Source organism: Borostomias antarcticus (genome assembly GCF_949987555.1).
Source record: "Borostomias antarcticus genome assembly, chromosome: 6".
Classification (NCBI taxonomy): domain Eukaryota; kingdom Metazoa; phylum Chordata; class Actinopteri; order Stomiiformes; family Stomiidae; genus Borostomias; species Borostomias antarcticus.
In genome coordinates, this window is record NC_140239.1 from 26,675,415 (window position 1) to 26,700,333 (window position 24,919).

General features: G+C 45.4%; 1 protein-coding gene across 1 annotated transcript; it reads right to left on the reverse strand.

Moving 5' to 3' along the window:
• Positions 1-13,036: 13,036 nt before the first annotated feature.
• trib2 (tribbles pseudokinase 2) lies at positions 13,037-22,560 on the reverse strand. The gene is made up of 3 exons (XM_084439294.1): positions 21,321-22,560; positions 19,189-19,481; positions 13,037-15,194 (listed from the first exon to the last, which is right to left on the reverse strand). The coding sequence occupies exons 1-3, from the start codon at positions 21,588-21,590 to the stop codon at positions 14,720-14,722; spliced, it is 1,038 nt and encodes a 345-aa protein (XP_084295420.1). The 5' UTR covers positions 21,591-22,560; the 3' UTR covers positions 13,037-14,719.
• Positions 22,561-24,919: the final 2,359 nt, after the last annotated feature.

A 24,919-nucleotide genomic window follows, 5' to 3' on the forward strand; every position in this document is an offset into this window, starting at 1 on the left:
ATAACGTTGTCTCTTGTTATAGCCCGTCTTTTCTCTGTCAGGTGTCCGGTGGGCTTTGTGGGCTTCTGTTGCCTGTTTCTCTGTTGCCAGTGGAGCGGTCGGGACTTGGCAGATGAACGCGTCTTTATCCGCTCTTCGCCAGCGTCGGCTCTCAGATGCAGGCGAATGCTTGGTGAGAACGACACACCGTGTGGCTACTTTACTCCCAGTACCGCTCCTCCCCTTTCACTTTGGGTTTTCTACAGAGCCCTATAGCGCCTCTCGCTTGCCTGTGTATGGAATTACATAAATATATAGCCTGTATTGGAAGGCTGCTGTATCGTGGCGGGCTTCACGAAAAAGCACTCAAACCAGTGTCCGGGTGGTTGGCAGTTGTTGCCTTCCACGAGGCTCGACCCTATATCCGACGCACCCGCAGGTGTCCAAATGGCGGGAGATAAATAAGTAGTCAGTCAGTCAGCCTTCATCACGCGCACTCGTTGAGCCTGATGTTGGGGACCGGTGTCAACATGTCATTCTTTTTTATTCGATTTCTTACCTCTTTTGTGAAAACATAAGCTATACTAGTCCAGTCTGTTCTCTAGTAGGCTAACCCATCATTATCTACTATAGGCCTACTGTCATTAATCAGTAACTAGGCTAGGCTACTCATTAACTAATCATTGGTTCCTCAGTAACTAGGCCTACGTTAGTAGGCTAGTTCCCAGTTTGTTCTCTAGTTCCTATAAGTAGCCTAACTAGCCTAGCCTAGCCTACTTAAGTCTATAGGACTAAGTCCCCTTCAGTAACTCGGCTACTCATTAACCTATCATTGGTAGCCTAGCCTACCTCATTAGTTACTCAGTAGCCTACCTTATTGTAAAGTGCTACCCGAAAAAAGATAATGATCTCACCTGGCCTAGGCCTATAGGCTATGTTTTGGTATAAGCTAACATAGCCTACAGTAGATACAGATGAACCAATGATTAGTTAATGAGTAGGCTAGCCTAGTTACTGATTAACTATGAGATTAGTTAATGAGTACTGATGGGGACTTCTATAGTAGGCTTACTGAAGAGTAGGCTAGCCTATAGGCTAATTATTAGTTAGGCTAGCCTACTCTTGTGTAGCCTACCTTATTGTGCAGGCTACATTATTTTAAAGCCAGACATCATAGCCTACAGAGTAGTAACTAGTCCTTCATTGACCCATCATTTTTTGTGTAGGCTACCTTATTGTAAAGTGTTACCCTTTTTTTTACCCAAATTTTTGTATTTATATTTTGTCCATGAACAACCAGAAGGCTAAGGAGCCAGAAGGCTAAGCTAGCCCATGAATGTATAAAGACTTTGGGCAGGTCCTAGCCCATGGATGTACAAAGACTTTGCAACTAAACAGTTGTGTCCAAAAAAACAAAGCTTGAAAGCATATGAACAAGAATAAAAAAATAAGCCATTTATCATCATATTGAATCACAATTTAAATGACTACATAGCCCTAGCTTCCTTGTGGTATACCTATACTGATATGACTGCTTATAGCCTACTATTTTCCTTTATTTTATAATCAATTAAAATAAAATCTTAATTCAAATTTTAAGCGTTCACTAAAATGAAATAGTGAGAACACCATTTCCCCTCCTCTCTCTTTCACACACACACACACACACACACACACACACACACACACACACACACACATACACACACACACACACACACACACACACACACAATGCAGGCACACACACACAATGCAGCAATGCTGACCCCCATGTGTCCAATGAAGTTAACAAATAAGAGACTATAAACACAAGTAATTGGGCACAAGGGACAAAAAGTAACCTACACCAGCACCACATCTATAATAGTGGCCATCCTTTTTTATAATTTGGCTGATGATACATTATGCTTCAAGGTCCACAGGGGTGTTATACAAAAAAGAATAGGGAAGAGAAGAATACAATCTGAAAACAGTATCTGCCTGTGAACAGCCTTTATTCAGAAGAGATGGAGATGTGAATAGTGAGTAGCTTGTGTTGTGCTTGTCACCTGGGCTTGTAACTGCTGGTACATGCAAACACACACAACACATTCTGTCCTTGAGAAAGACACTGGAATTGAGGGAGCAGAAAATGTGCAAAATGAATGTAACTCCATAAATGACTTGTATTACATGAAAAGGAGAGGTGTGCATGTGCATAATGTGTGTGTGCGTGTGTGTGCATTAAAAGGTCTGTCCTATTCATCTCTAGATGTGGTCTTGAATAAAGATCTCTGTTGTACAGAACACAGTAGAGCACATGTTTGAAACAAGCACTGTGACCATGAGGAGTAGCAGGTGGCATGTACCTATCTTATTATCTGTAGAGTAGACTCCTTGTTGCTGCAAGTCACTTGCTGTGGCAGATGTGATGATGGACACATGATAACACAAATTTAGTGTGTGTGCTGACGTTTTCATGTTTTTGGTTTCTTTGCTGGTTTGAATCATAGCGTACAGAATGTATAATACATACTTAGTAATATTAATGAGTAACGTTTATAATCAGCTAATAAGAAAGACAGATATCAGGTTCTACTCTGAGCTCTCAAAATGTCCACTTTTTGTAAATGCAATTAAAGCTGACAAACATTAAAGGAGTAGCATGTTTAGCCCTGTTTTAAGGTTACTTATGATCATATACAATGGTTCAGATCAAAACGTTGACAAAACTAGTACTTTTGAGAAAGTCTGATAATTGCTCTACCACTGTTTTGGTCATACAATGGATGTGGGTGGGCACCTTGAAAAATCATTCAAAAACATGTTAAACTCTTGATTTCAAAGACAAGAAGCTCACCGAGGGGGTAATTGGTGTCCGTTGGTGTTCTGACATCAAATTCGCCGCAAAGTATGAATCCTGTAGGGTTTTATTGACCATTTTATGAAATCCATTGACTTGTATTGAAGCGACCGTTGTAGATGTGTAGATCAATCCGCAGAGGGGATTCAGGAAGCGGAACTACTTATGGTAGCTATTGTTATTGTTTATGTTGCTAGGCTACCTAGTTTGCGGAAGTTTACACATGTATGTGCTGCGACTAAATAGTTCTATGCTAAATATTTAAAAAAGCCTTCCCAGATGAACTAGAATCTTACTTTATGGCGAATTATATGTCAGAACGCCAACTAACACCTCGTGAGTTTCTTGTCTTTGAAATTGAGAGTTTAACATGTTTTTTGAATGATTTTTCAACGTGCCCACCCACATCCATTGTATGACCAAAACGGTGGTAGAGCAATTATCAGACTTTCTCAAAAGTGCTAGTTTTGTCTAATTTTGAGACAAAAAAATGAACTCAATCTATTGTAGAATAAGTCTGTAACGTGCTGACTATTTGTGACTTTACATTGTGAACGCAATTTTTGAACCTCTTGAATAATAATCTGAGAAATACCATGCCATCTAGTGAAAAGCATTTGTTTCTCCTATTAGTTGGTGAAAAATAGAAAAACAGCTGTCTTGTAACCTACTGTAGGCTGTATGTGAGAACATGTTGTAGCCTAACCTATGCTTTAAGGCAAGGCAGGACAAGTTTATTTGTATAGCACATTTCAGCAACAAGGCAATTCAAAGTGCTATACACGAGACATTAAAAAAATCAAGACAAAGTGCAAGAAACAGATAAAAGGTCATATAAAACAAAATGAAAAAAATGACATTTAAAAAAAAATGTAGGAAAAATAAAATTAGTGTATGAGTGTAAGTAAGTGTGTATGAATAAGTGTTTGAATAAATAATTCTTTGAAGGATTTGAAGGATTCTGTTCAAAATTTTCACAATTAGCTACACCAGACGAATATGCCTCATTTGTTGAAGGGAACTGAAAGATGTAGCCTAGAGACCCTCATCTTGATAGCTGGTTATGGCTATCATTACAGAAACAACTAAGCATATTGTGCCTGCTGGATAGCACAGCGGTAACTAGAAAGTACATTTCCTGGAGAAAATGTGAGGTGGGCTAGCTGCTGCAGCTGTATGTAACAGCTACTGCTAGAACTACTACGGACTGGGCAATCTCCATGCACCCACCGGCGAAGACCGTGCGTCTCTAGCCCACTCAGGGGCTGAATTGTGGGGTCCGTGGCATGGACAGTGGCGGCGAGACTCAGCCTCCTCAGGTCAGAGCTGGTCGGGGACAGTGTACCCCTCTCCGGGCCACCTACCCGCCCACACCGGTGAAGACCATGTGTCTCTAGCCCACTCAGGGGCTTAGTTGTGGGGCCCGTGGCGTGGATAGTGGCGTGGTGGTGGGACTCCGCCCCCTCAGGTCAGAGCCAGTCGGGGACAGTGTAACCCTCTCCGGGCCACCTACCTGACTCCACCGGTGAAGACCGTGTGTCTCTAGCCCACTCAGGGGCTGAGTTGTGGGGCCCGTGGCGTGGATAGTGGCGTGCTGGTTAGGCTCCGCCCTCTTGGGTCACAGCTAGTCAGGGACAGTACAGTGACCCCCGGGCAATTTCCATGCATCCACCATTGAAGACTGTGTGTCTCTAGCCCACTCGGGGCCTGAAAAGTGGGTTCTGTGGCGTGGTGGTGAGACTCCGCCCCCTCAGGTCAGAGCCAGTCAGGGACAGTGTACCTCTCTCCAGGCCACCTACCTGACTCCACCGGTGAAGACCGTGTGTCTCTAGCCCACTCAGGGGCTGAGTTGTGGGGCCCATGGCGTGGATAGTGGCGTGCTGGTTAGGCTCCGCCTCCCGGCACCATATGTTTCAATGGGGAGTGCAGTTGCCGAAAAAATCGTCATACCTCAAAAACGGTAAGTCACACAGCTTAGATACTTATATACTCGCTATATAATATGTGTATGAGCTGTTAAAACTGTAGGCATAGTGACAAGTTAGAAAAAGGGTAAAAATGCAAAATTAACAGCTCAAAAGTGAGAGTGCGGTGCCATACCTTTCAATGGGGAGCACAGTTGTCGAACAAATCGTCATACAGCGAAAACTGTAAGTCACACAGCTTAGCTACTTACATTGTACGAATCAGCACAGTTGTGTGAACATTTTGATATATAATATGTGTGTGAGCTGTCAAAATTGAAGGAGTGCCAGCAGTTTACAAAATGTATGAATATTTTCAAAGCAACTGCTGCCACCACTCTTAAAACATATCGTTTCTGAACATTCCAAAAGAAGTTTCAAGCAGTTTCAATGAGACAAAAACATTTTTTTAAAGTTACATTTCTAAAAAACTATTAAAAAAAATAAAAAATAAATCTGAATGGATCCGTTAAAGAGCTGAACATTATGAACATGTTAACATTTGAAGTTTCTAGCACAAAGTATGAAGAAGTAGTTAAGGAGACAAAAACTGGGGAGAATAATAAGAAAGAAAGAAAGAAAGAAAGAAAGAAAGAAAGAAAGAAAGAAAGAAAGAAAGAAAGAAAGAAAGAAAGAAAGAAAGAAAGAAAGAAATAGTGGGAATATCACAAGCTAGCCCACCTAATTATTGCAAACATCAACAACCCTTCAGATATACGCCTTCACAAGACCTTGGGGGCTTTAACGGCTCTGTAGCTATGCTCAGATGGTTCTAAACTAGGAACACACCAACAACAACCCCAGCAGCCACCGGCAGAATCCACTAGTCTATAGACCTACTTCGCATCCTCTGAGTTTATCCATTAGGAACCGAAAACGAGACAAACAAGATGATATACCCCTGTCCTGATGGCTTTGAAAATACACTGGTGGAAAACCTGTAATTCTGGCTTCTATTCCATTCAACTCTACCCACGCACTTTCTAAAGGCTGTAAGTCTTAATGTTCGAGCCTATGCTTCAAGTGACTCCGAATTGCTGCAATTAGAAAACAATGCCCCAAAAATCTATTTTAAGGCGTGTGCTGGAAGTGTAAGAGAGAGGATAATAGGCTATTGACAAAAGGGTGCGAGAAGACAGAGACAGCACACACGGCCCCCCTCCAATTTACTTTGTCATCTTGAGGTTCTGATTACGCTGTTTACTGACCAGATAATTGGTAAATCCTCACCAAAGATAAGGCTAATATTCATGGAAGCATCATACATTGCATAACGAAACATCTATTGGGCCTGTTTTAAACAGCTTTGGTTTGTCCAACATGGATGTGTTGGGTGGATGCATTTTTGAGCATTTCCCCCCAAGATGTGGTTTAACGTGTTGTTGTTCAATGGGCTGTATCTGAGCATAGGCTACTATGATTGTAAAGGGATACTAAAAGGCCAGTTGGCCAGAGGCCCGCAGGATATAGGCTATGTCAGATAGATTAATTCATCTATCTTTTTATTCATTTATTTTATTTTTTTGTTTAAAATCCACCCCCCTAGCAGCCTACTCTGTACTATCTTACTAAATAGTTGCCCTATTTCATGAAATTAATAGGCATGGCTATCATCAGATATCTGCATTTCATGACATGTAGGCCTACATGGCCTTAAAGGAGTAGTAAAGGGAAAATGCATGTTTAGCCCTGTTTTAAGGTTACTTATGATCATATACAATGGTTCAGATCAAAACGTTGACAAAACTAGCACTTTTGTGAAAGTCTGATAATTACTTTGAAATCGAGAGTTTAACATGTTTTTGAAAGATTTTTCAAGATGCCCACCCACATCCATTGTATGACCAAAACGGTGGTAGAGCAATTATCAGACTTTCTCAAAAGTGCTAGTTTTGTCAACGTTTTGATCTGAACCATTGTATATGATTATAAGTAACCTTAAAACAGGGCTAAACATGCATTTTCCCTTTACTACTCCTTTAAGCCAACATAGGGGCTCTGTAGGGTACCTACACACACCCCCTCGATGCAGATCTACATTTCATAGGCTACAGGTTGTCATTTTTAAATATTTATCAGTCTCTGCTGTGTGCCTATTTGAAAGCTTCAGCTTTCCCCTCGGTCCAACAAAAATATAAATGAAATTTTGCTCAAGAGAGCCTTTTTTTTGCCAAGTAGTATATCATGGAAACAGGCTCAGGACCCTCTCCCTTCATCAACTGTCAGCACCACACCTTCTGTTACCGAGCGCCATCTAGTGGTGAGTTTGCGACAACTTAAGATTCAAATGGGCTTACTGTTTGGAATGCCATTACAACGCTATGTCTGTCTTACAGTACACTGTACAGTATTTATAAATGTGTGTGTTTGTGTGTGTGTATGCACTGTATATGTACCAACACAGCTAGAAACAGAGTGTGTGTACCCCAATGGGAGATGTCTGCAAAGCTGTGTGTAGAAAAAGAGGTAAAGCGCACAACTCCTGAATAAGTAAGTGTCCAAATGCCCGGTTGGTAGAGTTCAAATGAAGGCTATATTACATTTCCATTTTAATGGGCAGAAAGAAAGAATGTTTCGGCGTGGAGCCTTCGTCAGCAAACTGTGTGTGCCTGCAAGCCAGTTCACATATGGCTGACATCCACCTGAGTGAATGCTACGTTTTACTCAACCCCCAGCCCCCGCCCCAGTCTCTCTCTCTCGCGCGGGTGCTCGCTCTCTCTCCACGGACGGGTGGAACACAACAGAGGCCATCTGTTGCCTGCGTGTTTGCCTTGGTGGCCTGCCACACAGAGCTCTGCCAGAGGACCCATAGGGGACCCACAAACTCTGGATCTGTGCCAGGTGACCCACACACAGAAGCACCTTATCCATTATGCCTCCGTTTGAGGATTTCTAATGGTGCTGTGACAATAAGAACCTCTGGAACTGTGTCCAGGCAAGGGCCTCATCAGTGGAACGCCTTTCCGTAAACACACCAACTTTTAATTGGGCTGGCTCAGTAAAATGAAAGACTTTCACTGCACAGAGTGCGTTGTTGTTCCCCTGTCATGCACGAGTGAACGGAAGCTCTATGGCCTAATTGAATTGCAGAGTAGTCATACCCCTGGTGGAAATTACCAGCTAGCTGCTTCAGAACAAGGAGAAAGGAGAATGCTGTGTGCTTCTGTCTTTCCACTAGAAAGGAAAAAACACTGTTACTGTTAAACAGAATCCTGTATCGGCTGGTCTGTCTCTGGAAAGGAATTATATGCCCCCATAAAGACATAGAAATAGACAGTGAGCTGGGATAGTGGAAAGCTGCACCCTGTCTGTGCCCCATAATTGGCTGTTTAGGCTTGGGAGAATTGACCAAGAGACCAGATGTGTAGAGTATTAAGTATGCTGAGCTAGTGCTCAGCTTAGCCCCGGAGCAGCGCATCTGTCTAACACCCATTTTCTTCTCAATGCAACAGCAATTTATTGGTGCAATTAAATCTGTGAATCTTTTTTTTGTGTTTATTTTATTTTATTTATATATATTTCATTATTTAAATACAAACACGACTCTAATTTGGATCAATCAATTATTCATGCACTGTAGTTGTAGTAGTTTAGAAGGGGAATAAGGGCTGGAGGACCGTGCTGTTTCAAGCCCCAGTTGGACTAGTGTAGAGAGCCTGTGTCGAAGGCACTTAACCTGAAAAGCCTCTGGGATTATACTGTGGATAGCCCTGCTACTGGAACTGGTGCTAATGAGGAAGCCCTGTGCTGTCTTTCATTAAAGCGTTCAGCCAGGCAATGAACACACAAATGTTGCAACAGTGTACTTATAGTTTCTGTGCAGCTTCTCTGTACAGCTTTCACGATCACTACACAAGAACAGAAACGCATAATTGTGCCATGAATCATGAGGCACACTTATGTATTGTTGTGTGTGTGTACTGTATGTGTGTGTGTGTGTGTGTGTGTGTGTGTGTGTGCTTTCTTACATGTGTACATGTGTGTGTTTGTGAGTGTATTTTTGTCACCCTGAGTTTATTGATATGGGTGTGATACTTTCGGTTTGAAGGAATCCTATCTTTTGGCATGTGTTTGTGGCTTGCAGTCACATTTCAATCTTAATCTTGTTATTAACTATACTTCTTAACTTGGAGATCTTCTAAATTTAGATCCCAGTGCAGATGCAATCAGAACGACTTGACACAGAGTACTGGAGGTTCTTCTTCTTTGTTTGGGTTGATTCGTCCTCTTCCCCCAGGCTAGGGGCCGAGGGGCTATTCTTTTACCACCCCGAGCCTGGGTGAGGGGCTCACCTGGGCTATATATCCGAGCACACCTCCAGGAGCCACGTCACCGCTTCGTCATCCACGACCCTCAGGCCATGCATTCCATTGGGTGTCTGATATATCGGACAGTCCTGGATGACACGGTCTGCGGTTTGTTCCTCTGCGTCACACTCGCACGGCGCACAGGATGCCAAGCCCCATATGTGCATCGATGAGCGGAGGCGTCCGAGGCCGGTCCGGACATGATTAAGCCTCACCCACGCTGGTTTGGGTAAGTCGATCATTCCGGGTCCTTTCTGTATGGAGTTTGCATGTTCTCCCTGTGCCTGCGTGGGTTCCCTCCGGGTACTCCGGCTTCCCCCACCATCATAAAGACATGCAACGTATGAATGTGAATGAATGTTGGTGGTGGTCGGAGGGGCCGTAGGCGCTGATTGGCAGCCACGCTTCTGTCAGTCTGCCCCAGGGCAGCTGTGGCTACAGATGTAGCTTACCACCACCGGTATGACTGTGTCTGAATGAATACTGGACTCTGTAAAGCGCTCTGGGTATCATGAAGGGCGCTATATAAATCCAACTTGATTGATTGATTGATCCCAGTGGGGGAAGGACCGGCGGCCGGGATGAAATCATGAAGTCTGGAGGTGTTCGCTTCCCTCTCCGCACGCCAGCTGTAGTCTTCCATCCTGCCTCTGATATTAAGATCTCTGCATTGCCGCAGGAGATCCCGTGCGGCAGGCACAAAAGGCTGTCTCAACTTGAGGCGCCGGGAAGGCTCCGCTGTTGCAGCGAGCCTGTCCTGGAGCAGGTGGTTAGGCTCCACGGCCCGGCAGGCAAGACGTGCTGTGGTAATGTAAGTAATGTTTTTGCGCCAGCCTGATCGGACCAGTCGCCTCATCAATGCCACATGAGCTGTTAACTTCTTGCACAGTGACTCGAGGTGTCAGCGAAAAGTGAGTGACCTTTCCAATGTCACGCCAAGATAGGTTGATTCCTATCAAGGAACGAGTGTTCCATCGATGTGTATTCGGAGCTCGCGTTTGGCTTTCTTGTTGTTAAGGTGGAAGGCTGCCGACACTGTCTTTGCCTCACTGAGCTTCAATCTCCATGTCCGGAGGTATGCCGCTAGTGTCCTGCCAGCATGTCCTGGCTCAGGGTCTCCTCTACAGCCTGCCAGTCTCCAGCGGAGTACACCAGCGCAAGGTCGTCTGCGTAGGCATACTTCCTGGAGACTATGTTCAGTAGGTTGTAGGTATAGATGTTATAAAGGAGGGGCCCAGGACAGATCCCTAGGGGACGCCGTTCTTAAGGCGTCGCAACCTGCTTCGCTGTCCACTACCAGTGGTGAGGGTAAAGCTGCAGTTTTGGACAAGCTCCATGATCATGCTGACCATGTGCCTATCCGGCAACAGGCGGAGCAGCTTGCAGGTGAGGCCGTGGTGCCATACGGTGTAGGAGGCAGCTGTCAGGTCTATAAAGACGGCTCCAACCTTCTTTTTGGCCGAAAAGCTGTCCTCGATGTTTTAAGTCATCAAAGTCACTTGATCTACGGTCGATCTCCCACGGTCGATGATTGGTTCGACGCGGGCGTAGATGAGGCACTCGAGGATCTTGAGGAGTTGATTCACTCCTCCGGTGTGAATTAACTGGAGATATTAGAGATATTACTGCTAGGAGTTGTGGCCTTCCAGAGGTCAGACACTTCTTTTGCCACAAGACGTGCCGATTTGTGGTCTTTGCTCTTGTGTGTCCCACTTTTCACAAATTGTGATGCAATTTTGTTTGCAGAGATGGGGCAGTGACGAGAGGAGTGTCTGAACCTACCAGTGAGGTTGTTAAGGATGCTCCATGCCTTGCGGTTGGAGTGTGAGAAGTTGATGGAGTTAATGGCCTTCTCCCAGCGCTCTTGTGTCCTTCGGCTGAGTGTAGACAGCAGGGCTGAGGCAAGTCTGTCTGACTCAGCTCCTGAGGGGGCTCGGAGGAAGGCACAGTAGAGACTCTCGCACTTCGCATCCCAGCACGGTTTGTAGCTGTTGCGACGTTCGCATGGGATGGATTTTTTGGCCGCTTTCACCAGTATGCCGCAGGAGCCCAGTATGCCGCATCACACAGGTCATCTAACTCTAATCTTTGAATCAAACATTAGGGTTAGATTCAAATAAAGACTATGTAAGACAGTCTTTAAATCAATGATGTAATGAATCCAATAATCAATAAGGAGAACTTGCACAGACAATCAATAGTTTATTTTTTACGTGCTTGGAGAGAGAAAGAGCACATTAGTAGTAGCCGTCAGATACAATTAGACAAAATCAGATTGATTCATGATTGGTGTGAAAGGTCAGGAGATTCAGGAGAAAAGTCAGGAGATGAGGTTGTCTTGTTGCGGGCCCTCCAAAAGACAAAACAAAAACGTGGAGACCTTCCTACAGGCCAGAGCACCCTTCAGGGGCAGGAAAGAGACTCATTCCTGATTGCAATATCACCACAAGCAAAAGCAATATATACTTTATTAAAAAGCAAGAAATATGTCATCTTTATTGAGGCAAGTATAAGTTAAAACATTTCTTCAACTTCCACAACTGACACTGGAGGTCTTAAAAGCTGTAGGTCTGTGAATCCTCGTCTGAAGATGCGTGTTCTACACAGTCACCACTAGGGGGCAGATGAACACACGCCAGCTCAATACCCTGTTGTGTGTGGACTCCTTAGCGTGAGAGCTGATGATGACTGTGATGTCTGTGACTAGTGTCTGTGCATCATCAGGGTGTTTTTTTTTCTGATAAAGCAACTCCTTGCTTGTTTCAGTTAGTGAATGAAGTGTCAATGAACTTAATAGACAAAAAAAAAGGCACAAAGGGCAAGTGACAGGGAGGCGTTGGCACCAAGCCTCTGACCTGTCTGTGTGTGTTAGTGGAAGCCAAGCAGACTTCTTGGCTCTGCAGCAGCTGCCTCCCTCATCTGATAGATATAACCTTAATCAGGAGTACTCCACTCGGACACGACAGGTGCAGTCAAGTCCAGTCCAACAGTACTGCCGACTTCAAAACACGCACGCACGCACACACACACACACACACACCAGATGATGTTGTTCACTGTCGGGGGAACAGATGAGATGTGGAGTGATTAAATCCTACAGAGAGAGAGGAACTGACAGAGAGGTCGGTGGAGCCTGAACAGGCCAGGTGGCCTATCAGATACACAATGTTGTCATGGCAATCAGACAGTGTATGTATTTTTGGAATTGTTATAAGAGCACTACCAGGAAACAGTTTGTCTGCTCCAAAGTGCTTTTTGCAATCCCCCGCTTGTGAAATCATTTCTTCAATGTCTGTGAGAGAGAAAGAGGTGAGGGTGAAGTCAAATCCTCTGCTCCTTCCTACAGGACAATAGATGTTTCACATTCAGCGCTCGACTGACAATGAAGAAATCGATGGATTGTCTGGCAACAACTGTCATAACGTATACTGCACAGATTTGGCTACAGCATACAGGGCCGCTGCTGAAGGCCGCTCAATATCTAATCAGCAGTTGTCATTCAGGGGTAAATTCTCTCCATCACACAAAGTTATCCCTATAAGTAAACCCCTGAATCTATATCTGCTTGACTGGATTAGCTGAATGGGGGGCTGGTGCCAGATTTAGTAAATGTGCCTTGTCTGTACTATTGGGTACCGAGTGACCATTTTACAAAATGTGGATGCCTGCTTCTCGACGGGCAAAAGGATGAAAAGCAGCTTTGTGGAGAAAAGCAAAGAGTCAGGATGAGCAGTTCACAATTTTATTTACTGAATAAATTTTGACAAAAACACCAGAATCTGTTACGTTACAATCAAAACATCCGAGGCAGATACCCCACCATGCATCACCCCCCTCTGAAAACAAAAAGAAAAGGACTCCTTTAACGCACCAAATCAGCACCAACTTAAATAAGAATAGCTCGTTCTAGGAAACACAAAAGGAAAGCAATAGGCTAGTCGTTTTAAAAAGGAACTCAGAAAATATTATATTGAGAATTTTAAGGTTTTTTTTTTTTTTTTACTTTTCTTAAAAATAACCCAAAAAACAAGGAAAAAAAAAGCTCCCCCCTCCCCGCTGCTAGGCAGACTATAGCATTCATAGGGCACATGCCAATGACTAGATAAAAACACAAATTCAAGTAACATTGAGATACGACAAAACATGTCCACGGGTACCCATTCAGATGATCATTTCACAGAACCTACGCAGGCATTAGAAAACTAACATGAGGTACTGGAGACCATGTCTTAGTAATAGTATCGCTGAATAATAACTGGTGTCAAGTCTAAAACAAATAAGGGTGACTTGGTGGCATGGGCTGTCGGGCACAGAAATACTGGCACAAAAGAAAAATAGTTTATTCTAAAGCTTCGGACAGAGTTCTTCCCCCATTCCACTGTCCTTTGTCCAAAATATTGCCTACATGTACATTATACATGAAAAAGGAATCTCTGAAAAAGAAAAACCCTGCAATGTTCTTTAAATATATATAATATATATTTATATTTATATAGTTGTTACAATTTAAATAAAACATTTTGTTTTCGTTCCTATAAATGAAAAGCTGAACTTAAATAGAGGAAGCTTGACTAAAGAGATGGAACCGATCAATCACCTAACCTGTACGAATCAAGTGCATGATGCCACGTTTGGAGGCTTTACAAGAACGGTTAAAGATGAGGGGTTAAGGGAGAGATATCAAAGCAGCAGTAACAATGGTATGGAATAGCTTAAAAAAAAACAATGACAAGGTTATTGTGAACTTAAAAGACACGTGAGAATTCACAAAAAAAAAGAAGCAGGACCATCGAGTTAAAACAAATGGAGATGTGTAGGGAGATGAAATACATACAGTACACAAAGGCTACATGGAGAGGACAGTGAAATACACAAGTTAGCGAAAACGGATACGCACGGTTGTTTCGTGAATATCTGTCCTCTATGTCAGTGAAAGAGCTTTCTAAACTAATGTAAAAGGTCATGTAGGGAGGGGGGGGGGGTTACATGTGACAAACACTGGGGAAAAAACAATTATGTGACACAAAACAAACATGAGGTCATATCTGTCCTTGTGATGATTGTGACAATAGGTAGAGGCTTATCCCATTTCTAACCAAAACAGACATTTTCAATCTCTCTCATGGTTGAAGGTAAGCTTTCTGGGTTGGCTTAGCTGATCCTAGTTCTATGAAGGAGCAAGTGCTAGCTTTAAGAGAACTCATGGAGGAGTGACGTCGCAGTCTGTTTTGTTCTCCTTGGCTGAGGTCCCCTGTCCCTTCGTGCTTACCGTAGTGCCCCAACATGGCGTCGGTCTGTACCTGTAGAGCACCATGAATTAACTAAACAGAAAACGAAAGAATGTTTGCTACATCGTTTGCGACTTGCGTGTTTCACGTTCAGCAGCGTCGACTCCTGTTTGAAGTCCGCCCCGCCCCCAGTGATGTTTGTGTGCCGTTCGCCCAATCGGGCGCCGGCTCCAGGTTCTCCATGGAATGGTGGAAAAAAGGGATGGACCGCTTTTAGTGAGTGACAAAATGTCCAGCTGCTAAACTACAACTACAGTTATGCTCTGCGGGAGCGCGGCGGCAAGCTGACCGCGGCCTCATAGTCCCCTCCTCCCCTCTTTTGTGCTTCTCGTTGGCTCAGCTGAAGAACTGTTCCAGCTCCTCCTCCATGCTCACCTCAGGCACCGCCTGCTCCTGCTCCCTCTCCCCCCGGCCCTGGGCCCCGGCGCCCCCCGCGGACCCGGGGGAGGAGAACCAGGGGTGCTCCAGGATCTCCCGGGAGGTGAGGCGCTCGGCGGGCTCGCGGCGGAGGATGCTGCGGATCAGGCACTTGGCCTTGGGCGTGAGCGTCTCCGGGATGCTGAAGTGGCCCCGGCGGATCTTGCTGAACAGGGAGCCGGGCTCCACGTCGTGGAAGGGGTAGCGGCCCACCAGGATGGTGTAGAGCATGACGCCCAGGCTCCAAACGTCGGCCGCCTTTCCCGAGTAGCTGCCGCTGGCGTTGAGGATCTCGGGGCTGACGTAGGCCGGGCAGCCGTGCTTGTCGGACAGGGAGTCGTCGTGGCCGTCCAGTATGTGGGTGTCCTCGAGGCTCTCCAGCTTCACGAGGCTCCTGGGGGAGACAAGGGGGGAGACGGACTGATATCAGCGCTACGGACCGCCACTCGTGTGAAGGATGGCAAACGGAAGGTAGGTCACTCAGGAGCTGTGGCGTTTCCGAAGCGCAGAACAAGCGTTGCGGGGGGGGAAACCAATAATGGTTGTTACTAAGCTTTTGACAGTTTTATGGTCTGGAAATTCTCATGCTCACTGGGACAGAAACAAAAAGATATGAATCTACCTCATAGACCCCTAATCAAGTCAAGTCAAGTCAAGTACAGAGCTAGTATTAGGCTTACACGTCAAGTAATTCAGTCTGATGGACATCTTTGGTCTTTCGGTCCACACTGTAGCTTTTAGACATTAAATGAAGTGGAACACTCTAGTGGGCAAATGCAGAGCTATCAGGACATATCAGACTCCTTTGGATTAGAAAAGTGGGACTTCTACAGATACCTACAAGTTAGGGATTATTTTAACAAAAATATAAAAAACATAAGAGAAGGAATGCTACGTGATTTATATATTTTCTAATGCATATAAGACAGGTGATAATAAAAAGCTGGTCTCAAGACTGTATGGAAGTATACTAGCCTCTAGAAATCAATCAACAGAATACATTAAACAAAAATGGGAAAGAGAGTCAGACTCCAAAATAGCAGAGGAGGACTGGACCGAAATGTGGGACACAGGCAACTACTTCCAACTCCAGATCTTGGAGGGAGTTTGGGTGAAAGAATCTAGTACGATTTTTATCACGCCCAAACTAACAGTACTGCAAACAGGTGTACAACCCCGGGGCCTCTGTTGGAGGCAATGTGAATCCTCTATGGCTGACCATTTTCATATTTTCTGGGCCTGTCCCAAGATACAACCATATTGGCGAGAGGTGACAACTGAGATTGAAAAGATATTGGGCGTGGAAATTGACTACTCATTTATTACTTTATACCTAGGGAAAGTCCCAGACTCTGTTCTAGATGAGGATAGGTACTTATTGAAGATACTCTTGGCAAGTAGTAGGAAAGCCATAACACGTAAATGGCTCCAGGTTGATCCTCCAACAAGGGGCTAATGGGTAGGGATTATAAATGAAATATACAGTATTTTTTATTATCTTTTAGTTTACGGCTTAGGTTAGAGAAATGTAACAAGTACTGGAGGAAATGAATTATGTATGTACACCACTGATATAATGCCCATGGATAATCTAATAATGTTGTATTGTACATTGGGACATGTGTAATGTGTAAATTGTGATTTCACACTGACTCTATGACCCATAATGACTTATGTTTATTTTATTTTTTTGCCTTTATTCAATAAAAAAAAGAAAAGAGTAAAATAAAAAATACATGAAGTGGAACACATATTGCCCCCGGGCTTAAATGTGACATTTCCATTGAAGAGCCCAGCCAGCATACAGTATGCCAGTCTAAAAATAGGCCCGTTTGAAAAGGCCTCTCCAATCTAACAAAGAACAGCGATTACAGATGACTTCCAACAGCCTTGACTCACGTGTTCTGAAAGAAAAAAACGAGTCAACTCTCATAACAGGATCGTTTTTTTCTCCTCCTTCCATTAAAGCTCTCTTCTCCACACCAAGCATGGCTGCCATTCTCCGAGAGCTGCTCAGAACAGCTGGCTGTTCAGAGGCATCGCCACTAAGGGCTCTGAGGAGGCCTGGGGTACGCATCCCAAGGACGAGAATGGGACACTTGTGACGGTGCTGCGTACGTGCTCCCATCTGTGCAGGGAAGAGTGTGAGGGGCTTCTAGAAACGAGACAGGCATTGCACGTACACGCGCGCACGCACACACACAAGACCAGAAGAGTGAGAATAGCTCCTTTCCATTCTGACTAGGGAATGTAAGAGCTTTGATACTGGCTCATGCATATTCAGAACATGGCTCTAACATATGAGCAGGCGCGTGCCAGCAGCTCGGGAGGTCGTCTGCTACGACGACAGTCAGAGCAGCTATTAGGGGAAACTGGCTTCTGTTCACTGAGGGGCTTTGGATGTTTTCCATTCAGTCGAATTCTACTGTTCTCCTAAAGATATAATTCGTTTCTATAGTGTGTGTGAGAGTGCCGAGTTCAGATTAGCAAGACGATGGGAATCTGTCTGAGAGACCTCTTAAAAGAAGGAATAATTGTGACGCATGCTTACCCAGTATGAATGTTGATAATGCTGATTAATTTGCAGAACAAAACATAACCTACGTATGCGTTTGTAATTCCAAATTCCAAGTGCTTATACTGAATACATGACATTGGATGGTAACGACAGTGGAACACTGCCTTCAATGTATAAAAATATACAATTATGTCTATCGTTGCTGTGAGATGAAAAACCTCAACCTCAACATCAACTGAACGCTGGGACTAATCTTTACAACCTCTGAACGGCTCCTGGCCCCGGGACCAATTAAATGTATGCTAAACAGCTCGTCATATGTGATTTTATGTTCAAAAATAAAGAATGTTCTTTTCAACATTCTGAAAACGTGCCATTTTGGAGTGGTTTTCATCCGACAGCGACACTATGTTGGTTATAAATAGTATATAGGATTTTTATTTAAAAAAAGGCATTTGTATTAGAAATTGTGCGATCGTTTGTTTTTTGTGATCAGATCTGTCGTTTGCATGTTTTGCTCGATTTAGCGTGAGCCAGTGGACTACCGTTACTTTAGCAAACATAATTAGCTACGTTGCTATAGGTGATGAGTTCCAAGCATTCCTCCACTCCCAATGAACTCAAGAGGTCCCACGTTGTGATGATGCTGTTATCTTAAACCTAGTAATGCTCAACCTAATGTTACTGTGCCACATAGATGCTAAAATAGACCCCAACTAGTGTCAAGAGGAGTTATATTGAGCGGGGGGGGGGGGGGGGGGGGGGGGTGCTTGCTCTCCCACGAACTGCTGTGCTGGAGGATTCTGCACATGGCTGCCAAGTGACCTCTGACCTTTACGCTTTACTGGACTGTGGGTCGGTGACGCGTGGCCGTGACACAAGCCAGGTCAGGTCCTTGGCGTACGCTGTGTGAGCCTTTGGCAGCACGAACACGAGGCAGCGGCGTCGCCTTTCACCTGGCCTCTCTCTTTACCTACACACTGTCGTGTCAGCTGGGCTGAGGGGCTGGGTCTCGAAAGCCTAAAAAGGCTTCCCGTCCGTCCTCGTCTCCTCCTTTCAGGTGCGCTGAGAGAGCCAAGACCGTGAACGTAAGCAGATAACCTTATTGAGATGCACCCCCCCCCCTTCCCATAAAGCCAGTAGGCATCAATCATTCAAGAGAGGCTTTGACGTCTCAGCCCTGGCTCAGCTCCGGCCCTGGCAGCCAAGGTCGTTTCACTTCAATCAAATATGTGGAGCGGCTCAACTTCCCTTTTCCATGGCCAGGGCCAGAGGATGACGCCACGTGCCCTGATACGAGGGCATGATGGGAGTGCCATGCCGCAGTTTGTGCCATCCGCGCGGGCGCACTTCGGGGGCAGATCAAGAATCGGCTAAGAGCGTTGCCTGGCAGATACCGGCAAGGGGGCCAGAAATCGCACCGAAGATTCGCTTGCAACTAAATAAAGAAAGTGGTGGCTAGCTGGTGCAGGTCTCCATGGCAACAGTCAACGCCTGGGGTGCGGTGTGCGCATACCACCAGCAGGGGTCAGTAACAGCCCGTTCTCAACGATTACTCTGCAGGGCAGCTGTGTGCTACATGACAACAATGCCCAATTTAATGGAACACATCTGTCACACAAAGCTTGCGCTGGCTTCAGGTCACTGCTCATCAGTTCAACAGCAGTTCAGCTATCTGGCCGGGACTCGTCTTCGTTTATCCTTCTGCTCCTACTAAACCACAGTCGCCTGTGTATCCAATGTAGGCCTAACAGCTCCCGGTACGATGACCTCCGAAATCTCCATTAAAGCCTATTAACTAAAGAAAACAGGAAGTAAACAATGCACACAGGGACAGTGTCAGGCTGTCCGTCGTCGTCGTCTCCCTCACCTGTCCTCGTTCCTGAAGACAAACTTCCTCAGCTTCAGGTCCCGGAGGACCAGTCCGTTGTCGTGGCAGTGCGCCACGGCCGAGGCTATCTGACGGAACAGTCTGGCGGCCTCCTCCTCCCGGAGCTTCTTGCAGGTGCGGACGAACGAGTGCATGTCCCCATGGCTCCTCTCGAAGAAGACGTAGGCGCGGGTCTCGCCCAGCAGGATCTCCAGGATCTGGTTGATGTGCTCGTGCTGGCCGAGGGCGAAGTAGGCCGCCAGGGACTCCTGGTAGCGAGCTACGTCGAACACCTGCCACCAGAGACCGAGAGAGAGAGAGAGAGAGAGACAGGGAGGGAGAAGGCGAGAGAAAGAGACATAGTTCACTATCCCGTTCTATGGTAAATTGGTTGATTTTAGTCTAAGGGAAGCTGTAGGCTAGAGTTCTAGAGCAGCAGTGCATTCCGATTCTAGAACTGAATTAGTATCCTTCATCCTCTCTTTAGGGATTAATGAATACGGACAGATGTGCGATGTGAAAAACAGACCTACAAAGCCATCTCATGACTAGAGTCAGCTACTACCATCTTGCTCTACCCGTCCGACACCCAGGGAACGGGAGTAAGCCGGGGGCACTGGCAAAGTTCCGCAGACCGGGGTCGCGGCGGTCTCCCTCGGTCTCCATAGCAACGCCTCTCCTACGGCGGAGCCGGTTCAGCCGAGAGCAGAGGGTCTCCCCGCCCCGCCTCAGTCTGTGACACGCGCAGCGCGGGCCTCGTTAGAGGAGCCAGCACGCCCTGCAGCCCGCCAGGTTCAACAGCCACAGCCTATACGCCTTGGCAGGAACTAGTTAACCATGGGAATACGTTAGAAATTGATCTTCAATGTTGCCTGGAAACCCGGTTGCCTGAAGAGCCATAAGGGAAGTCAGATAGTGAACATGTTGCCAGCAGTGCCAAAGGCTGTACAACCTAGTCTAACCCATTTCCTAGCATAGTAATCTAACCCATTTCCTAACCCGTTTTCAGGTCATAGTCTGGGAGGTTGCTCTTGTGAGTCCATTGGGCCAATAAACCCGCTTTCTATTAATCAGGCCAGTTAACGATCCTGCTTATAGCCCACAACGCTTTAATATACTCAAGGGACAGACATTTGACTGCTCCAATAACAGGCAGTACAGTTAGACCTAATCCATACTGTGCTTTACACAATGTGTGGGGTAAAGTGGAAACAAAGACGAAGGTTGCCCTCAATCTGCCCCTGTGCACTTTCAAGGCCGACGGCCTACCGGAGCACCACGTGGATGGCTGATCCAATCAGACCCCTCTGTGCCCTACTTTCAATGAGAAGCAAAACTACACCTTAAAAGTCACCCGCAAACTACTTTAGTCCACCTGGCTTATGAAATACTAAGGCAACTCCGTTCTCTATTGAAGTGCATATCATGAAAACTGTGATGGACTCTATACAAGTGGGATATTCAAAACATGAGCCACGAATTCACCTTTGCCGGTGCGCGGGCTGCACCTAAGGCAACATTCTGACAAAGGAGAACAAAGAGCCATGGTCAGGAGTTTGGGAGAGAGGAGCGTGCGTGGTTACTCACTCCTCTGTCAGTGTTACATCATGCAACCAGAACCACACAGCTGAGATGCCTAGCTCTCCATTCACTTTTTCCATTACTCCTCCTGCGTTCTCCATTTCCAATCCATGCATTAAATATGCGCAGACAAATATTCCCTGCTGCACAGGCCATTTCAATACACATTGCATAATGCAGTTCGACATGTCATAGCAAGAGAGGCTCTGGAGCATTTGCATTCAAAAAACGAAAAGGTCTAAAACATTTACAGGAGGCTAACTGGTTGCTTGCATTGTAGCCTACAGACTACAGTCCATCAACAACGCTTGATAAACGGCGCTAGTGTTGTAATTCGAGAATGAATAAAAAATAAAGACTATTAATAAGACATTCATGATACGGCCAACTATAGATTGTATCTTAGATTATAAGATCTAAAACCTATTTAGAAGTGTTTGGAGGGGATTTGCGTAATGTAAAATGGTAACACTGTGGCTGCGCTGTTCTCATGACTCATACAGCCGTCAATCAATTCAATGGGCCATAAAACGCTTAGCTCGTAGACTCACCTTACATACAAGCTCTTCCCCGCTGTGCAGGTGGGCGGCCCTGAAAACGTGGTCTCCCTCTAGGGGCTCCAACAAAAGGTAGTCCCCGATGCAGGAGATACAGTGCGAAGAGTCAGGTGTTTCAGGCGGGCTAGGGGAACCTAGGTTGGGACTAAAACTCTGGTTCGATTCTGTAGTCCTTAGGCAAGACAATTCTTCAAAGTCGTGTGATTTGTGCCGTGATCTCCCATAGCGTGAAATGTTAATGGGATTTGACCTCTGTATGTTCATGAGTATTCGATGCAATACGTCCAACAGAATTGGGTCCTGGACTTGTGTGTCTTCTTTCTTTGGCTTTTAACTTCAGTCAGAGATTCGATGCAGATGTACAATATTTTCAAGTTGAAATTAAAAATAGAGCTGGTCTTACGCTTTTCCTGCAACTGCACCAAACAGTGAGACTAGACCGATCTATTGCGTTTGAGGGTTCATATGTGCAGTGCATGCAAAGAAAGGGTGAATGTCTTACTATTTGGACAGGTTTTACTACCAAGTCTTATCTAACTTTCTAGCTTATTTCAACATTTGTTAGAAAAAAGACTTACCTAGATAGCTGACAAAAGCATTGTTTGCAGAGAGAGAGGGCAGACCTTTGCACAATTGTGCAGAAAGAGCTTCAGCAAATTCTGACACCGCGAACCGCAATGTCAAATTGTAGCTAACAAAGGCAACACTGAAAATATCAAATGACAGCTTTGTAATGACAATTGCTAAAGAAAGCATACAGCTAGCTCGCCGGCTAATCTTGCCGACTCGATAAATTGCATGACACGTTTCACAAAAAAGAAACAATTCGTCGTCTAAAGCTTGCAGACGGGAGATGAAACACTTACGGTTGAAGTGAACCGAGTTGCAAGTTACTGTGTATTTATATCAAGACTAAATGTAACAGCAATAGCATCGGCTAGCCTCCTTGGTCAGTGTCGCACGGGCCTTGCTCCACAGACCATATCCATGCACTAGCTGCTGATTGCCATCTACCAAATATGGAGAGAAAAATCGTCCAGAATTCTGAGCCCTTTGTTGTGTTCAGAAGTCGAAGTCCGCTGCGACAAATTCGTTTAATCCAAATGAATTGTCTTCAGCTGCTGGAAGGAGGGGATGGCCGACTTTCCCAGGCCTATCCCTCGATTCAGCAAGACATCCTCTCCCGCGGTGTTGTACTTACGTGGCTGGGAATCTAGTCCATTCAGTGCGAGGTCAGCCGAGCTAACACACACCGCGCCTCAGTGCAAGAGCCGACAGCCTGGCGGAGAGAATTCCACACACACACACCAACCTGCCCCCGACCCGCCTCCCTGACGTCAGCCACACACAGGAACCCCATTGGCTTTCAAGCTGACTACAGTAATACGCAGTCATGTGAGATCCATGTACACCCTAGGAATCTAAATGCATCCCGAGCAAGAGCTTTAATGTAAATTGGAAGCGAGGGGGATGGGGACGGAAGGGCAGGCCTATAGCTACTGTACTGGCATGAAACAAATGCGTTTCAATTCCTTCAGAACTACAATGTAACGCACCGAAAAAAACATGTAAACATGCTCAGATCTCTGATGAAAAAGTGAGTGGGGGGGGGGGGGGGTGAGAGAACAAACAAGGTTGTGCAATTCCATGTTGGAATGTGGCGCTGAGAAGAACGCATGCAGCTGGATGGGGGACACAGACGGATCTGTTCGGCCTGTTCCCTGCATGATGGCGGCCGTAGCCGCAGTAAGAGTCCACCACGCCACACATCCCATCACGAGGATCTTTGACGAAGCTGGCCGACACTTAGAAGTAAAAGACTCAGCTAGACTGAATGTGGCAAAAGCAATACATATTTGTTTTTAAAACGGATGTAAAAAAAATAAAAAAAACTACAACAGACATGTTCTCCCTCATGTCCCACTAAATAAACATTAGATGCAAGGACAACACAGGTGCAGGCAATTAATGGGTGTGGCCTACACCTGCAGACACTCAACATAACGAGGCAAGAGACAAAACAATATTTAACTTGAGGATATGTAGTTGATTGAGTTGAGTGCACTAATATGGATATGATTTGATTAGTTAATTTACCCCCCCTCCCCCCACGCACACACTATAACAAATATAATGCTTAGGGGGAGCGTTGAGTCTCAGTGGAGATTTTTACATCCAACGCCATAACCACGCCTGAATAAACCCACGCTTCATGGAAATGCATTTTTTCACACAGAGACCTCTCTTAGAATGATGGTTCAATGCAGCAGATTGTGATGCACCCACACGTTCTTACACTGTGTGTGTGTGTGTGTGTGTGTCTGTGTGTGTGTGTGTTGTGTTTCTCAAATCTCCAATCCAATCTTTGCAGCATGCCACCCACCTGAGTTCATTCTCATATCATAACTGTGCTTGTGTAGCCTTACAAAGGCTTTGCTTGTATTTGAGTGAGAGAAAAGACCAAAGTGAGAGCTGATACATTCAGAAGAATGTTGCCGATATTTCAAACCTCTGTTCATGTCATCCTGTAATGCCAAAAATGCTCTTAGACTTTACATGTCCACCCACTACAGTATCAAGCATTCCCACATAGTATACATGGATTTCAACATAGATTTTGCTAAGCCAGGGCTGCAGCTGTGCATGAAACAGAAATATAATCCCAAAGGATTCCCATTGACCCATTCCTAGAGGAGAAGAGCAGTCAAGAAACAACATTGAGACACAGCTCTCCAGCATGTGTGTGTGCGCGTGCACGCATATGTGCATGTGTGTGTGTGTGTGTGTGTGTGTGTGTGTGTTTCTGAAACCGAGATCAGTCCTCGAAGACTCCAAAGGTCACTAAGGATGACTGCAGTCTGAATCAAGTCCCTGCAACCTTATTCGACCGTCGCTTAATATGATGAAGCAGCCCCTGGACACTGCTCTAAGGTCAGTTCACATGTTCCTTCCCAGTGGTTAAGAAGGTTGTTGTGGAGGGTAACTGATCCTGGGTCTGGCCCCAAGGGTAACTTCTGCTAAGAGCGGCCATTCATGAATAGATGTAGGGAGAGAGGGAGAGTGAGGGAGGAGGGGGGGGGGGGGGGATTGGAGAGGGGGAGGACGAGAGAAGAGGAAATGAGGACGAGGAGGAAATGGAGGGAGAACTGGATCAGGATACTGCAGCTCACTGACCTGCTGTCTGGATTTGAATGAGAGAGACACTTCCTGCTGCCACTTCCTTCTGCCAGCCAGTTACAGCAATGTACAGTAACAAGGAGACATCAGGCATTCAAGGCTTGACAGGACAAGGAACTTTCAAGACACTTGCAATGAACGTTTTAGACGCTTAATATTAAAGGAGTAGTAAAGGGAAAAATCATGTTTAGCCCTATTTTAAGGTTACTTATGATCATATACAATGGTTCAGATCAAGAAGTTGACAAAACTAGCACTTTTGAGAAAGTTGATAATTGCTCTACCACCGTTTAGGTCATACAATGGATGTGGGTGGGCACCTTGAAAAATCATTCAAAAACATGTTAAACTCTCGATTTCAAAGACAAGAAGCTCACCGAGGGGGTAATTGGTGTCCGTTGGTGTTCTGACATCAA

Coding starts and splice junctions, on each gene's coding strand:
- trib2 (XM_084439294.1), bottom strand. CDS start 21,590: ATGAACATACAGAGGTCAAATCCCATTAACATTTCACGCTATGGGAGA. Junction 19,482..21,320: donor GGGAAGAGCTTGTATGTAAG/GTGAGTCTACGA, acceptor CTCTGGTGGCAG/GTGTTCGACGTAGCTCGCTA. Junction 15,195..19,188: donor GTCTTCAGGAACGAGGACAG/GTGAGGGAGACG, acceptor TGTCTCCCCCAG/GAGCCTCGTGAAGCTGGAGA.